Below are 17,552 nucleotides of genomic sequence, written 5' to 3'. Positions count from 1 at the left end.
TGGTGCTGAGATAAGGTGGTGTTGGGAGAGCTACAGTGTGTGTGAGTGTGTGAGTGTGTGTGTGAGTGTGTGAGTGTGTGTGAGTGAGTGTGTGAGTGAGTGGGGGGGAAAGGGCCAGTCAACGGATGCGGCTGTATCAGCGGCTCGCTCCTGTGGAGATCTTTCGGTTGTCATGTCAGCAGGTGGATGGGTGGACAGCTCGCTGTAACTAACTAGTGCTAGCTAACTAGCTAACACCGCCGGACGGCCCACTTCACTAGCTAGCTACAGCCGGGGTGAATGGGCTTGTTTTCGGGGTTGCACGGTGCCCATTTCTATCACCGTGAATTTCCACACAAATAGGCTAATGGTAACTAACGCTGGTTGGGGCTGGGTGGTGTAGGCTAGCTAGCTAGCTAGTTGGGTAGCGCCGGCTAGCTTGAAGAGAATGGCCCATAAACGGCCCATAAGTCAGGCTTTGCTCTAGTTTCTTGTCTCCTGAGGTTTAAGCAGGCCTGTGCGTTTGGTGACATTCTGTCTTGGGTCGTTTTCCTTCATTAGAGGTTGAATTAAGGGTCCAGTTCGTTTCAGGGGGTCTCGGTCTAAGCTGGATTAAGCCGGCAGCCCCTCTCAGCAGCCCGGTGCTGGGTAGTAGCCAGCCAGCCAGCCAGCCAGCCAGCCAGCCAGCCGTGCAGACACCAGCTCCAGTTAATGATCATTTCCTGCCTTTTCTCAAAATATGTCTCTGTGTGTGTGTGTGTGTGTGTGTGTGTGTGTGTGCTTTCATCACATCCTCTTTCTTAACCCGCATTCATTGCGAGAGAGTGTTTCACAGTAACCGGGGTTTGAGAGCTTCGGGCAGTTCAGCCACTTTTGACAGCTGGGCTCTCGGTTCAGTCTCAGGAGCTCAGGCCAGCTGTGGTCCAGCACTTCACGCTGACTGCTTTGGTCAGTGTTGGGAATAACCTACACTTCGAACAGGAAGAGAAGAGAAGTGTGTGTGTGTGTAATGTTTAAGTACTAAAACTGAGGTGGTCACCAGTCATTCCCATGAATTTCTTGCCTGATGTTTCCTAGGTAGGCCTACGTGTGTTAGTGCAGGTACAGGCAGATTTCAGACCCTGTACACGTGAGGAAAAGTGTCCCCTGGATCACAGTTACCAAGAAAACAACACCTAACGGCTGTGTGTGGGGCGTCACAGACAGGTGGGCAGGTTGAAACATCACATTGGGGCCCTTGGCCAAAATTCCTTCTGTCTATACAAGCTCATTTGGCCTTTGGCTTGACGGATAGCTAAATACTACCTATGGTCGCTGTGTCCAGTGAGAAACACGTATCATCAAAATTGGGCTTTACCGGAGAAGGGGTGGGGGGGTGGGGGGGCTTCTTAGCTTTCAGTGGAAGTTGTGGGTTCGATAGCTGGGCTCGGCAGGCAGCCACTGTTGGGCCCTTGAGCAAGGCACTTCACCCTCTCTGCTCCCCGGGCACCGCAGCAATGGCTGCCCACCGCTCCAGGCATGTGCGCTCACTGTCACTGTGTGTGTTTGATCACTGGTGTGTATGTATGCGTGTGTGTGTGTGTGTGTGTGTGTGTGTGTGTGTGTGTGTGTGTGTTCACTGCACGGATGGGTTAAAGTGTCTCTGCCACTAATGGTGAATATGGTGCCCTGTCTTGTATTTTTGGAGCATTTCTATTGGTCCATGTGTCCATTCATCCAGATGAAGATGTAGGTTAAGATGAGATGCCAGCGATGAACTGGCACCCTGGGGGTATTCCTGCCTTGTGTCCAATAATTACAGGAAAGCTCCAGATCCAGAACGACCCTGACCCAGAAGAAATGGATGAGAAGGTGGACGGATAGAGAGCTCCAGGGCCTATAAGAGCCTGGTTATGGCACCGGCAGGACAATTATGCAGTCGGCATAAAAGATTATGCTCTCCTGGAGTGAAATAAATGTGTAGTCAAAGGCTGATACATTGTTTTTGTTGATCATCTGCCGATATTGTTCTGGTTCCTGATGTCACACGTCACTAAAACGTGTTTGCTTATTTTTGAGGACTCTTTGGAGGGACGTACTCAAGGCCCCTGTTTTGTGGCTGTATTGTCGCTCTGACAGCTAGAGCCATTGTTCTTTGTCAGTCCAGTTTCTTAACTGCATAAACTATGCATCACATATGCCATTTGCATTGTGTCCACTTCCCACAATGATAAAAGCACAGGTTTGGTACCGTGCTGGTACCATTAAAGTGTCTTTGCTGCCAGCTGTTTTTTTTGAATTGCAAATATTGGAACGTTGGCGTTGGCTTCCTGCCGCCGCCAGGAATTTAGATTTTTTAGATAGATTTTAGATAGATTTTTTACTCTACGTTATTTACCCGCACTACTTTGGTGCGATCCCCGTGCTTAAACTAATGCAATTTATGAATGTCACCTAGAGTCTTGCAGGAACCCCGCTCTGAAGTTTGCATATGGCCTCCTGCAGAGGCCTAGTGCTTTGCTCTTTCCAGCAGCTGCCATGTACATTTGTCTTATCAGATCAAAGTCGCAAAGTTTTCCCATACAATCTCTGAACTCTGCGTAATCTGTACATCCTCTCCGACATCAAAGGCAGCTACTGAGCTGCTGTACTCCGAGTCCATAAGTTATCTTAACCTAAAAGCTGCACCGTCTCTCTTAAGCACCTGGGTTTAACAAGAACGCTCAGCTCAGTCAACGAAAAACGTCAGACCGAGCTGAGGGCCACTCGGTAGGATAGCTCCATGACCTTTTTTTGAATTCACTGTGTTGACGAGCATCTTCCCTAATAACGAGGCCGCTGCACTTCACATCCGGGCCTGTCATTCTGAGTGAGGCAGCTGGAGCTCTCCTGGTGACGCTAGGCCTAGCGTCCTGACCCGTGGACATGATTGGGCAGCCACGTTAAGAGAGCTGGTTCTTAACCTCTAAACTGCAAGGGCCTTGCATATTAGTGGTCACTCTATAATTTATAGAGACTACTGGTTAAGTCTTAAGAGTGTTAACTGAGTAATGGGCCTGCAGTATGTGGGGTCAAACCAGTCCAGTATGTTGCATAGGAAGGAAGGTAAGGGACGTTTCTGTTGGACAGTCCTCATTTTGGGCTTAGGTTACTCAGCTTTACTGTGAAATCCTCTCATTCTTTAGTAAATACCCCCGTGGGCTTTGGTCACTTTACAGATCCGGATCTAATTACACGTTTGTGAGAATGATACCAGATAAGCCTATTAGAGGACTATTTATTTATTTATGTATTTATTTATACTGATCACCAATAACATTACAAGGTCCCCCTCGTGCTACCTAAACAGCTCTGACCCAGGAAAAGTCCACAAGATTGACAGAGCCAGCATTACCGGTAACTCTTCAGTAGCCTTTACTCCCCACTCACATCAGTGACCCCATCACCGGTTCACCCCTTGTCCTTCCTTGGAGCACTTTTTGTAGGTACTGATCACTTCATGCTGGGGACACCCCACAAGACCTGCTGTTTAGGAAATCTGACCAAGTTGTCAGTCGTCTAGACCTCACGGCTAACCATCACAGTGTGGCGCCGTTGTGACCAGATATTTAACGTTATTCACTTCTCTTCACATGTCAGTGGTTTTAATGTTATGGCTGATCTGTTTTTTGTTTTTCTCTTTCCTCCAGTCGAGGTTCACCTACACCAAGTTTTTACCAGTTATTTAACAGCAACAGCTGTAACAGTTTTATTGCCTGACCTTTTAAGCCATACTTTATCCTAATTTGTCCCTTAGAATTAGATGATGTTAGTTTTGCTGTGCCGTTGAGACTGATAAATGTATTTATGATTTTGATACATGATTGGCTGCCCTGCATTTTTTGCATTATTAAAAAAAAAAATGAAATTGGGCCTCACTTGTAAGGTCACTGTGAACGGGTGGGGCTGAGCTGCTGTAGGCTGAATAGGCCTATGCATTGGTTTTCGAGACGTCACAAAAACAGTGAAATCCAAACGGGTTTTGCAGCTTAGTTTCTTTATGTGTACGGACTGTCTGGACTGGGGAGTCAGTGGTGCTTTTTGTAACAATGTTTACACACCAGGAGCAAAGAAAATCTGGTTTCCCATCGGTCCTTTCAGATTTGCGCTGTGGTCAGCACGATCCGCAGCCAGCACGATCCGCAGCCAGCATTCTGAAGCGCAGAAGGTTAGTTAGGGAAGAGGTTACCGTTGTGTTTGTGAATGGGTTTTATTCAGGCGTTAATCAGGCTAACGCACTCCGCCAAAGATGGGGGCTCTGTTTTGTGGCTGGTTACCAGGGGCAGTGTTTATTTTGAAATTCAATACCTGTTTGTGAGTGCTAGCCAGTGTCAGCATTCCTTAGCTTAAGCCTGACTAGCCAGAAGGAAAGCAGCAGTGAGGTCGGCCACATTAGAAACAGCCTGGATCTGTATGCGCTTCTCATGTTAAAACCAGCTACAGATATATCAAAGCATTAGAAGCGCGTCGGACATGTGCAGTTAACACATGTGGTTTCGCTGTTGTAACAAGGGATTGGGTCAACCCACCGCAGTCGGCCTTATACTGTCCACCAGCAGAGAGGTCTGCATGCTAGGTGTCACTAATCCTATAGGGTTCTTCTGAATTCGTGACCTATACAGTAGTGGCACAGTCGCGTTACTGAAAATAGCTGTTGCGTGTTGATTGATTGATTTTTTTTTTATTTTTTTTTTTTTTATCTGCAGCTTTGCTGATGTACACACTGTGCCGCCGTATTCATGTGCCCACAGCTAAGTGAATTATTTATATGCGTACAGTGCAGACAACAGTTGAATCATTGAGGCCGTCTCCCTTAGGGTGAAGCAGACCTGATGCTGTTTCTTCTGCTCAGCTGAGTTACAGTTGGCTTACAGTAGCTCCCCAATCCTATGTTTAAGTCACTCCTGTCTCTACAGACTCTGGCACAGCGTTCAATAAAATGCACAAAGTAAAAATTGAATTAGGCCCAGAAAATGATTTGATCACTGTGCTTAACAGTAGGCACATGACTGAAGGTTGAGTCTGCCTCCGATAGATAACATGTACAGGGCTCGTCTTTATGTGTGACCTTCAGATTTCATGACATTAACTCCACATTTCTGCCTGACTTTGAACATTGCGTAAGTTTGGCAGCTATATATAACCCTGCAACTCCTCTAAACGGATGTAGTTGTTATATAGACGTTTAGATAAGATTCTCAGTTGGTGCTGAGGGCGGATACTAGTGCAATAGACTGCCTTTTCTACTTCCAGTACAATGGGCTATTAAACTAAACCTAAAAGTGTACAGGGATGACTGTCATTTTGATTAATGTGACGGGGTGGTACAGTGGCACAACAGGTAATGTAAGTGCTGCACATCTCCAGGGGTCTGAGGTTGTGGGTTCGATCCTTGCTCCGGTTTTGTTTGATGTCCATGTAGGTTTCGTCTGAGTACTCTGGTTTCCACCTTCCATCTCCCAAAACACATGGTAGCCATGTTAAATTGCCCCCTTGGTTTGAGTGAATGGGTGTGTGTTGTGCCCTGCAGTGGACTGACACCCTATCCAGGGGGTATCCCACCTTGTGCACGTTGTTTTTCGTGTAGCCTCCTGACCCGCTGCAACCCTGACCACATTTAACCCCCATTTAACCACATTTTCAGCTCTTTGAACCAGGCACAAAACGGGGCGGCCAATCAGTACAGAGCTCAGTAACGATTTGTTAAAGTGGTTGTGAAATGAATTAGGACCATTTTTGAAATGTAAAAAAATTAGGATATGGGCCCTTTAATATATCGGTATTGGCAGTAATGTACGTGAAAACTATCGGATATCTGCGTCAGTCAAGAAAGCCCCACTGTTGAATTGAAAGTTCTCCTTGATTCAGTGACCCACGAGCAAGAGATGATCTAAAATTATAACACATTATTGTTGTCGCTGCCGATAACCGCGACTTCTGAGGCTTAAAGTAATTGCATTAGTCCCGTTGCTGAGAAGTGTTATACGCCGAAACGTATTTATATGAGCCCTGCCTCTGAAGTCCACCTGTAATTTCTTGGAAATGTAATTTCTATTTCTAATCTAATAGCCGTTTACATCTTATATGGGTCCTGTGGCTAATCTGATCTCTCCTCTATTCCTTGGCAGGAGGGGGTGGCAACCGAAAAGGCAAGAGCAAGAAGTGGAAACAGATGCTGCAGTTCCCTCACATAAGCCTGTGTGAGGAGCTCCGCCAAACTATAGGTAATTTAAGGTTTTTTTTCTGGTTATCCTTTTTGTCAGGGGTTCTCAAACTGGTCCTATGGGACCCCCGGATGGCCCAGGTCTTTTCTCTAACCCGAATCGTGGGAGTAGTGGTAGAGCGTAAATGTACCGTATGGGGGCCCTTGAGGAATGGTTTGAGAACCGCTGCTGTAAGTCACTACGTTCTGAGTCACTGTCCATCCCAACTGAATCTTTTGAATTGAAATGATTTCTACAGGCATGTAAGAGGCTGCTCTGAGTTGAGTATGGGTATCGATTTAATGTTTTAATATCAGAGGGGTGAGAGGTTTGGTTGTTACTATTACAGTCTTATAATAATGTTGTTAAAGGAACAGTTTGGCCAAATATTCTAATGATGCATTGCCTCTAAAGTTAGCTTCTTTAGTTGATGAGATGGAGGTACTATGCTAATGTTGCTTACCAACACGACTTAGACTGTCACGATCGTATCTTAGAGGGGTATCTTGACCAAACGCATTAATGTGGTTAACAGAGAGGGGAAGCCCTGTACCACAAACGACTCTGGTGTGATTCACATAATGCTAGTAGGTGACTGTTCGTTTTCATTTATTGTTAGCAGTGTTAGCAACCGTTTTCCTGACCGAACTGTTCCACTGCGTAGAATTCATTCATATAGTTTCCAGCTATTTGCACAGTGTAGGCTTGCTTTACAAGGAATCACCTTATTTATTATTTTGCTTATCTAGTTGTATGTATCAAGCACCCCGGTGACTGTGCAGGCCAAACACGTGCCGCCTCTCATTCTCTCTGAGAGAGACTACAGCGTCTCTCTGGTTGGTTTTGCAACCTTGCAGCATTATTGCATCCTTTGACCTCAGGAAGACAGCAACTCGCGATTGTGTGTGTGTGTTTCATAAAGTCCAGAATGACTTGGATCTACTCTGTTGTTATCACCTCCAAACACTTATCTTTGAAGGGGAAAAAAAAACATTGTCACCCTCATCATCATCTTCATCTTCTTCTAAAATTAGAGGGAGCAGGCCATGATGAAGGCTGAAGACGTTTAAGCCAGAGTCAGCAAAGTAGGCAGCTTGAGTCTCTTGCAGTTACGCAGAGAGGAAACTGTGGCCGGGCCAGAAAGAGGAAGTTGACTCTCCTGGTGTTGGTGTTGTTCATTTCGCAGCTCGAAAGAAAGTGAGTGACGGCTGTGTTTGTCGTCACAGATTTCGCATATGGAAATGAAAGCAAATAGACTGTGCATGCTCTTTACGGTGGGGTGACTTTAGTGTGAGCTGAAATACCTCTGGTTAGGTATGTTGGAATGTGTGTGTGTGTATGTGGAGCTTGTGTGATATAGCAAACAAGCTTTTTTTTCCTCTTTCTTTTCGCTGAATCAGTTTCCTTCAGAAGTAGCACAGATGGCTTTCTCATAACAGATCAACTGTTACGTCTGTTATGAAACCTCACCTCCCCAAAACGGAAAGACCAAAAAAAAAGAATGGCCCGTGGTCCATCCCAAGTTTAAATAAAACTGTCCAGTTTGTGTTCTGGTTCTGAAAACAGTGTGTCATATGTGAGGGCCGTGCAGATAGGCCTGTTCTAATCTAGAATGTTCCCCTTCGGAGGTCAAGAGCGTTTGATAAGCCAAGATCGCCGAGCAGAACAGAGCAGCCCAAGGACACTTGTGGAAGAGGCCTGTTGTGTTTCACAATCAGGCAGAACTTCCTGAGTGTTGTAGGACGAACGCAATCGCAATGCCGGCAGGATTCTTTATTTGTGCACTTCCATCGCCCTCTGTTCAGACCCTTGGCAAACTGTCTGACATTACATCTGCTTAAACAGAGATTCAATGTGGCATGGACAGTTAGTACTGTCCAGCATGCCCTGCAGGCCAGACGTTAGGAAGTAGCACTCATTTTGTCAAATAAATAGAATTTGTATCATGGAACTCACTTCCATATATGGCACTAAATGATATGAGTAAATGTTTGCAGCAACTGCAGTACAACTAACTTAAGATTTAACCAAAGGACCAAAGAACAGACTGTGGTAGTCCTGCTTCTGAAACAACTGGATTGACAATGGTTTAGTTTCTAACCAGCCATAATTCAAGAGAAAAGACATGGCAGGAATGTATGTTTAGGCGTCACGGGCAAAAAATGGCAGAAAATAGGTGTCCCATCTTATGAATAGGACACCTTTTAATCATCCACCTGTGTCAGCGGTCACCAGTTGCATAAACAAGCCTGAGGCTTGCAGGTTGTGAAATCTGTTAATTGCATCTAGAGGATGCCAGAGCATGCTCTGCTAGAACACTGCGGTAAAAACCAAAAAACGGAACTGGATCATGCTTATAGTATCGGATCAGAAAGGATCGGATCAGGAGACCTCTAGTCGGATATGTAAATATAAAATTCGTTAGATCGGTTACAGTTTCTTTTTCCATTTGCTGTGTTATTAAATCAGGACCAGGAAGCAACAGTTATGCGACAGTTTTGCTCTTTAGTCTTGAATTACTTCTAGGCTAACACAACACTGACAGAGGCCATAATTCACCTGTTAGCATTGTGTAATCTGCATGCATATATCACACTTGTTTCAAACCACGCCAAGGAGGCCATTTTATAGTTGTAGTATGCCAAATAATGTTGGCATTCACTTAAACAAGTCAATGGGGTTTGATGACGACTTTAGCACACAGTTAGCACAATGCTATTGGATAGCCGTAGTCCTGGCATACATTTTTAAATTTTTTTTATTTATTTATTTTTTTTAAACCCAGTACTCCACCTCGTAAGAAGCCTCAAGTAACAGGGCTCCCGAGTGGCACAACTGTCTAAGCGTTGACCTCATCATTAGTAGATCACATCGTGCAATCTATTTGAATCGATGTGCTGATTCTCATGGGTCTGTTTTGTTCTGGGTGGGAGCCCTGGTCATATCCAGCTGATTCTCACATTCAGATACTTTTTGAGGCTTCACTACTGAACCAGGTGTGTTAAAAAGTGGACGATAAACGGATGTACAAAGACAAGAGTGTATCGTGTCGGACGTTTGCAAACTGGCTTAAAGCAGTAAAGCAATATTAAAACTTGATTCTTCTGTACAGAACAATGCAAGTCATTCAGTAGCAAAATTCAGTAAATATTAACTCTTTGACATTTTGGACAAAACACTGTGCCATGACTCTACTGTGGTAAAAAAATTAATAAAAAAAAAAGGGGGGGGGGGGGTGCATGGTTAGTGTGCGCTAAAAAGTCCCTATTAAGCTTAAATTCAATCATATGATTTCCTCAGAGCCTGAGCCTAATTTGTCTCAATGTCGGCGTTATCAGCACATGGGGTTTAGATGTGTATCAGCCCACCTCAAGCTACCCAGATGTCTGTTCTGTGCAAACATTGCCTCCTCATACACGGTGAGAGGGAAAATAGGTCCTGCTTTCTTCTTCAGATTTCCTCATCCTATTAGCTTGATATCTGACATAGCCGGAGTGTACCGATGCAGCACAGGATCAAAAGCACATCAGCGTAAAAGAAATGTTGGGGGGGGGGGGGGTTAAGTAAGTAAGGCAGGCTTTGCTAAGTTGATCTGACTTGCTTTGCCTCACAGACTTTCCACCTGTGTGTGAGCTACACCCATGCATGGAGCAGTCCGTTCCCCAAGGTAGGAGGGCAGATGAGCTTGTCACGAGCAGGAAGTGAAAACTCAGAGTGCGTGACACATGGGCCGAGACTGGAGATAACCAGAGCGTGCACTTCGCTCGCTTTGTTCGCCATGGAATCATTAAGTGCTATCTCAGGCTTCACTACATGGCAGCCGCTGGCAGCATCCAGTGTGGGCGACACGGCGTGAGTGCCAGGTCAAGGTGCTTCAAGAAATGCTTCACAATACATGACATGTCATGTTGGTGTAGCAGAACAACAGTACGCTAGTAGGTAACAACAGACGAGAGACTCACAATGCACTTTGGTCCACATTCAGCTGTTGTAGTGACCTGCAGTGTTTACTAGAAATGGGCAGTGAGCTGTGGGAAATCGTAGTGCCCTCAAAATCACTCAAATCAATGGCCAGCATACTAAATTGTGCCCTAAAACACAAAAGTGACACATTTCACAGCCTATAAGCCCACTGCAGTAACTCCTACAGCTAGTTTTGGTGTTTTTTCTATTATAGGGATGCACCTATAATACTTAATATACCTAATATCGGTCCTGATATTAATAAAATTAGCTGGATCGGGTATTGAATAATTAGGCAGATCCATGGAGCCGATCATTTCACTTTAATTTGGTGGTGTGAGACAAATAAATAAATGACAAATGGAAATTTAGTACATTTATAAATTTGTTATATTATATAAAGTAATGTTTAAGTCAATCCTAATGCCTTAAGTCTCTTCCATTTCCATTTAAGGCATTTTAGCAGATGCTCTTATCCAGAGCGACTTACAAATGTGCTTTGCTATTTACCCAAGAAAAACCTCAGCTAGTTTGAATAGACTAATAATTCAAAGATACCTCTAAGTTTAGACACTACTAAACACAAGTCAGTAAGGAGACCCAAGGCTTCCACATGGTGAGGTATACGGTTTATTAATTCAGCAATGGTATTGGACTAATATCGGGTATCAACCGATATTCAAAGTTTATGTATCGGTATCGGAACTAAAAAAGACGTATCGGTGCATCCCTAATTTATTACAGTAACGATAAGGATTGTTGTGGCTTTCTGTTTTGGCATCTCTGAATCAGAACTTCTGACCTTTTTGTGGTCTGATATCAAATGACCATTTCAAACAAATGGAAACCGTAATCGAGCATCTCCTCTTGTAGGTCCCATCAGAAATGTGGCCTGAACTGCAAGTTTAGGAAATAATTAATAAGGAATTACAGCATGCCGCTGGGTGCCCTGCCGGAGTGGACAGCGAGCGCTGATGATTTTGATACAATCAGCAGGTCTCCCAGAGCTTCACTTAACAAAGACGGCAGTTATTACCCCCGTTTGCCTTGACACGGTCACAGGAGGCCGCATGGTGCTGTGGCTGGTGCCATCATTCAGATCGTGGGCTCGATCTCCAGTCAGCTGAACCGCGAGTCTCGTCTGCACGCTTTATTATGTCTTGGCGATTGAATTGACGCGCTTGTGCTCCTTGGGAAATGCCCTCTCCCGAGAGCGCAACCTTGAAATTTTTGTGCAAAAAAAAATGGCCAATTAAGCCAGACAAATAAAAGTCCAAACAATGTAAACATTGAGAAGATGACTATAATTGGACAGATGAGCTGATTAGATAAAAGCACAGCCTCGAGGCTCTGCCATATTAACCCTCACATGCCTTTCTATTTACCCTCCTCCTTCTTGTCTTCATTGTCGTCTTAAAGCGGTGGTGATAATGCTCCCCTTGATTATTTTTTTCGCTCGGTATACGTCATATGAATATCTGTACAATCCCCACTTTGTTACTCCCAGGTAGAATCAGTGGGCCATTTTTCTTCTTTTTGGCAGAGCCACGATATCAGGCCGTTCCTTCTGGACAAGAGTGTCCTCAATTAATCCAACTACGAGGGCGCAGCTAGCGATGCAGACAGCTTATATTGCGCCCCAAAGGAACCTGAGCTGCAGTGTGGTGCCTGTTGCAACTGCTAGCGTCAAAACAAGCTATAAATGAAGTTCCATAAAGTAGCTTTAATGGCATGACGAATCACATGTTCTTAGACTTCTTTCTCTTAATGGCTTTATTCTTCTGAAAAGCTGAAAATAGACATGGCCATATATATCTGATGCCTCATGTTCTACACAGTCCTGAAACAAGCAGGATTCTTGAGTGGGTTCTGGATGCTCTCAGGTATTTTTGATCCTCAACCTTGCCTGAGGAGCTGCGGTAGTATTTAGTGGTGGTGTTCTCAGGAAACGCTGGGAAAATCTGGAGCCGTTTTCTGTGATCAGCAGCCACGAGCGAGACCTAGTCAGCAAGTCTGTGTCTATTCACGCTTTTGTCCTCAAAATTGTGGAACTGCGATTCTTCTTTCGACTTTCTCCTTTGTGCAATGGCTCTATTGTAAATAAGATGTATTGTAAAACAAGATTGTGTTGCAGTCTAGCGATCTCCACCGACCGTGTCATTTAGTATGGCTTACTTAAGCCACTCCATGTTATATTGTATTATTATACCGTAGTTTGACCACAGTTGTTTGCCATTTAGGAAAGAATAGAGCGGCCATCTTGGCTGGCAGCACAGGAAACTCCCAGCATCCGTGTTTAATGAAAAGGAGCAAAGAAAATAAAAAGGCTGCCTTCCACAAAAGACACCCACCCTACCTAGTATGTACTATAATAATTACTGGGCGTTATGTTATGCAAATCATCCCATTTCTACCAATAGTTGCCCCCAATTTGATTTGTGTTTACTGAACTTCAGAAGAGCAGAATGTGTGGGTGACTGTTAGGCTGGACAACTGCGTGTTTTAAGCTCCAGTCGACATCCAGAACAATAGGGGTGCAACTTGCACTGTACGTGTGTCCTTTCTTTATTTAAAGTACTTGCATATCCACCGATCAGCCATAACATTAACACCACCTGCCTAATATTGAGTAAGACCCCCCCCCCTGTGCCACCGCAATAGATCAGATTATTCTAGGTGTGGACTTCACAAGACCTCTGAAGGTCTTCTGTGGTCTCTGGCAACAAGGCGTCCCTTTCTGTAAGTTGTAAGGTGGGACCTCCATGAATTGCATCAGTGAGCTTTAGGTGCCCATGCCCACTGGTGCTGACCACTGCATGCCAGGAAAAAAACCACAAGACCTGCCTGAAGTTTTGGAGATGTTCTGATGTCATCATGTCATCAACCCTTTGGACCAAGTTTGCCATTGTCCTGCTTTTAACACGTCACCTTCAATAACTGACTGTTTACTTGCTGCTTAATATATATATATATATATATATTTTTGTAGAAGCTGTCAAGATGCTCAGTTGGAGTTTTCCTCCATGTCCTCCATATCCAGACAGGATGGGGCGGAGTCACGTTACTACACATGCGGCAGTATGTTTTTAAATAGACAGTACATGTATTAGCAGAATTGTAAAAAAAAAAAAAATAATAATGAAATGGGCAAGATTAATGAATGTCAGTTTCGATTAATTTTTGATTAACTCCCCAGCCATAAAATAACCTTTACATCTCTGCCGCAATGTATACTTTGTTTTTAGTTTTAGCCCCTCCCATCTATGAACAGTTCTTCAGTAAGGACGATGTGTGCAAACACAGATGAGTAATTGTAACAAGAAAAATTCAAATACACTCAATATTAAAATGTGAGAAGTGAAAAGAGATGCATTGGCACATTTATTTTTGACCACAAAGTAGAACAGCAAATAACAGCCTGACAACAAGCCCACTGATCGGCCATTACTTTAAAACCACTGACAGATTAAGTGAATAGCATTGATTATTTGGTTACAGTGGCGCCTGTCAAGGAGCGGCATATACATATTGGGAAGCAAGTGAACAGTCAGCTCTTGAAGGTGATGAGTTGAAGCATGAAAAATGTGCAAGCGTAAGAATCTGAGCCTCTTTGTCCAGGCACAAATTACGTTGGCTGTACAACTGGGTCAAAAGATCTCCAAAAAATAATGTGTTACGAGGTGTTCCTGGTATCCAGTGGTCAGAATCTACCAAAAGTGGTCCAAAAACTGACAACCAGTAAACCAGCGACGGGGCCATAGGCACCCAAGACTCATTGATGTGTATCGGGAGTAAAGGCTCACCCGTCATGTACGACCTACTGTAATGCTTGTTCCGTATGGTGATATGTGGCTGCAGACCAATCAGAGTGCCCATGCTGACCCCTGTCCACTCCAGAAAGTACCTACAAATGGGCACGTGAGTGTCAGAACAAGCATGGACCAGTGGAAAAGGGTGGCCTGGCCTGATGAATCACGTTTTGCACTATGAAAGCTTAGCCGGCAGAGACAGTGTGATGCTCTGGGTGATGTTCTTATAGGAAGCCTGGCATTCATGTGGGTGCTCCTTTAACATGCACTACTTACCCAAACATCGGTGCAGACCAAGTACACCCCTTAAAGGCAAGGGAATTTTGTAATGGAGGTGACCTCCTCCAGCAGGATAATGCACCCTTACACACTGCAGAAGTTGTTCAGGGATGGTTTGAGGAATATGATGAAGACTTCCAGGGGCGTGTCTTGACCTCCAAATTCCCCAGATCTCAAGCTGATCGAGCGTCTGTGGGATGTTCTGGGCAAACCAGTCCGATCCATGAAGGCCCCACGTTGCATCTTACAGAACGTAATAGAATTCGATATGATGATGAATTTGACCTCGTTGGAGTCTGAGAAGATGATCAGGAGCATGTCCTACTTGGATGTGTTTATCAACATAAAGTCAGTGTTCTGTTTTACTCTGCATTAGTTTGTACCCCGATATCCCCAATTTGACAGAGCATTTATTGGACTCCGAATGTTTAGAGTAATGCTAGACCATACTAGGCATGGACCCCATTAGACCTTTGAAGGCATCCTGTGATATCTGACACCAAGCACATTAGCAGCAGATCCTTTAAATCCTGTACGATGTGAAGTGGGGCCTCCATGGATCACATTTATGAGCCTTAGGTGCCCATGACCCGTTCACTGGTTCACTGGTTCTCCTTTCTTCGCCAGTTTTTGTAGATACTGACCACTGCATGCTGGGAACAAGAAGACACCAAGAACCCAACAAGCCCTGACTGATGTTTTGGAGACGTTCTGACCCACTTGTCTAGACATCATAGTTTCTTTTGTCTCAGAGTGTCTCAGATTCTTATGCTTGCCCATATTTTCTAGCTTTTTCCTGATTTGTGTCCTTACACTGCAAAAGCAAATATGTGAAGTCTTTTTTTAAATCTAGTCCAAAAATCACTGTATGTCCAAATGTTTGTGGACAAACCATCTAATGAATACACTGGGCTTCTGCAAGTTTGCTGACACAGCTGTGCAAATGCACACACGCATGGCTTGTCTGGTCCCTGTAGAGAAGTATTATCAATGGAATAGGACTCTCTGGAGCAGATAAACATGAACCTGTTGGCACCATGCCTAATGCCTTGAGCTGTGGAGCAGTGGAAGAACTGTGTTCTCTGGAATGATGGGTAGTTTTCCATCAAAGTTACTCTACAACTAAAGCAGGATAAAGTCCCTTTAAATACATTTCATTTCAGAAGAGACAATGAATGAGCAGGTGTCCCAATACTTTTGTCCATGTAGTGTAACTTCATTTTTCATTTGTTATATGTATATTTATTTACTGAAAGAGTTTTATTTCACTTTGAATTATATACTTTTGCTTGTTTCTTAAATTAAGTAAAAATATCTGCCAGTAGAATAAGACAAATAAGTGAATTGATATTATGATATTATTACAATAACCTTAATGAGAAATATTAGATTTTTAGGTTACATTTAAGAGGATTTTACCTCATATCATCTTTTGCAGTGCACGTTTAACATAAAAAATAACAACCTAATGCATGATTTTGTTCCCAACTATAATAGCAAATACTAAGATGAATATAGAAATCTGTACATTACAATAACCACCAAAGACCGACCCTGCTAGACAGAAAGTCTGATGTTCTTTCGTTTCCCGATGCAAACTTGTGGAAGGCAAGCCCTTGCTCAGCTCAAGGCCCATCACCCTGCCTATTGAGCCATAATGAGGCCCTAAGCTTCCATGCTTGGGCCCCAGCAGCCTTCTGTCAATGTGGCTTTGTGTGCTGCTCGCTGCAACTGTTAATGAGCCTCCAATTTGGCTTCATGACATCGGCTCCCTTCCCCTCGCCACACGTTTGACTTTATCAGCGCATTTCCCCGACCAGCAGGGCAATGACAAGTCTAATATCACTCAGCGGGCCACTCGCTCCCCGAGCCTTTAGCATGACGCCAACCTTGTTTGAACCCTTGAGCAGATGGCGACGTCCCGTGTAGCTCGATGTAAGACCCGCCTGATAGAAATGTAAAAGCATGAAATGAAGTTAATATTGGAGAATCTCTCTCTCCCTCCCTCTCTTCCTCTCTCCCTCTCTCTTACTTTTTGTTGCTCTCTCTCTCTCTCTCTCTCTCTCTCTCTCTCTCTTCTTACTCCTCGTCCTTTGTTTTTTCATGCTGTATATTTTTCTTTGATCTGCTGACTCATATTTCTGCTGTCAGGGCTGTGAATTCCCATTAAGAAAACTATGCTGTGACATATAGAGAAAGACTCTCAGAGGGGCTCCTACCAACGTTTTGGGATGTCCTACCTTATCAAAGCAGCCTCTGTTCCTCCATGAATTACATTGTGTTATTTTTCTGGTCAGCAGTGAATGCAGTGAAATGGTCCACTCTTTTGTACTGAGCTAAAGACTATCCTCGGTGAGATGAACATAGATGCTACACTATATGGAGTTTTTCCACCTTTTTTTTTATCCAGCTGTTTCAAAACATCCAGGGAATGCTTTCTACTAGATTTTGAAGCATTGCTGTGAACATTTGCTTGAATTCAGCAACAAGAGGAGTGACTCAATATAAATAAATATTAGGTAGACTGACAGGTGATGACAGACAGGTAGACTGACAGGTGATGACGGACAGATAAAAAGATACTCTCGATAGACAGATTGACAGACAGACAAATATAAAGACAAGTATATATATATATACAGACAGACAGGTAGATAGACAGGTGTGTAGGTAGATAGACAGGTGTGTAGGTAGATAGACAGGTGTGTAGGTAGATAGATAGACAGATGTATAGATAGATAGACAGACAGACACAGATATAAAGGTACTCAATAGCTAGGTAGATAAACAGACAGGTAGATAGATAGACACATAGATATAAGGAGAAACACAATAGATAGACAGACGGACAGACAGTTAGTCAGACTCTTAGTTCTTTACTTTCCTCATTTGTTACTTTGAGGCTCAGATCTATTACTTAAGTGATGTTCAACCAAAATAAAATAAAACAGTAAACAAAAATCTAATATTTAAATCCTAGGTAAAAGCTCTCCCTTCTCTAAAAGAGATCATGAGCTCTTCTGGCTTATGGTTTTACTGTTTGCTGTGCAAATGAGATGAGCAGCTTCTAGTGTTTGACATTATCCACATCCTTTTTCAAGCGTAGGGCGTGAAACTGATCGCTATCTCCTGCAGAGCGCTGGTGAACAACGCACCTGTGGCTGTTCTGGCTGAGCGGGAAGAAGAGCCTCGCGAGCTTTCGATGTATTTATGCGGCACTGCTATCAATACCAGCCTCCCACACACGGCCGCTCTAACCGAAGCAGGCCCACACACACACTCCCATTTGCCTCTGTGTAAA

At 43.9% G+C, this 17,552-nt stretch overlaps 1 protein-coding gene across 2 annotated transcripts in view; it reads left to right on the top strand.

The window, feature by feature from the left end:
• grk6 (G protein-coupled receptor kinase 6) overlaps positions 1 to 17,552 on the top strand; it is a 44,561-nt gene that overhangs the window by 911 nt on the left and 26,098 nt on the right. The window contains exons 1-2 of one of the 2 annotated variants that reach the window (XM_072662813.1): positions 127 to 1,185; positions 6,126 to 6,221. In XM_072662813.1, coding sequence (XP_072518914.1) covers positions 6,170 to 6,221 — 52 coding nt within the window. In that variant the 5' untranslated portion in view covers positions 127 to 1,185; positions 6,126 to 6,169. Of the gene's footprint in view, positions 1 to 126; positions 1,186 to 6,125; positions 6,222 to 17,552 lie in introns of those variants that run through there. The other variant, XM_072662812.1, reaches the window with a different exon arrangement.

The sequence above is a fragment of the Salminus brasiliensis genome, chromosome 18 (genome assembly GCF_030463535.1).
Source record: "Salminus brasiliensis chromosome 18, fSalBra1.hap2, whole genome shotgun sequence".
NCBI lineage: Eukaryota > Metazoa > Chordata > Actinopteri > Characiformes > Bryconidae > Salminus > Salminus brasiliensis.
This window is presented reverse-complemented; position numbering and strand designations above follow the sequence as displayed.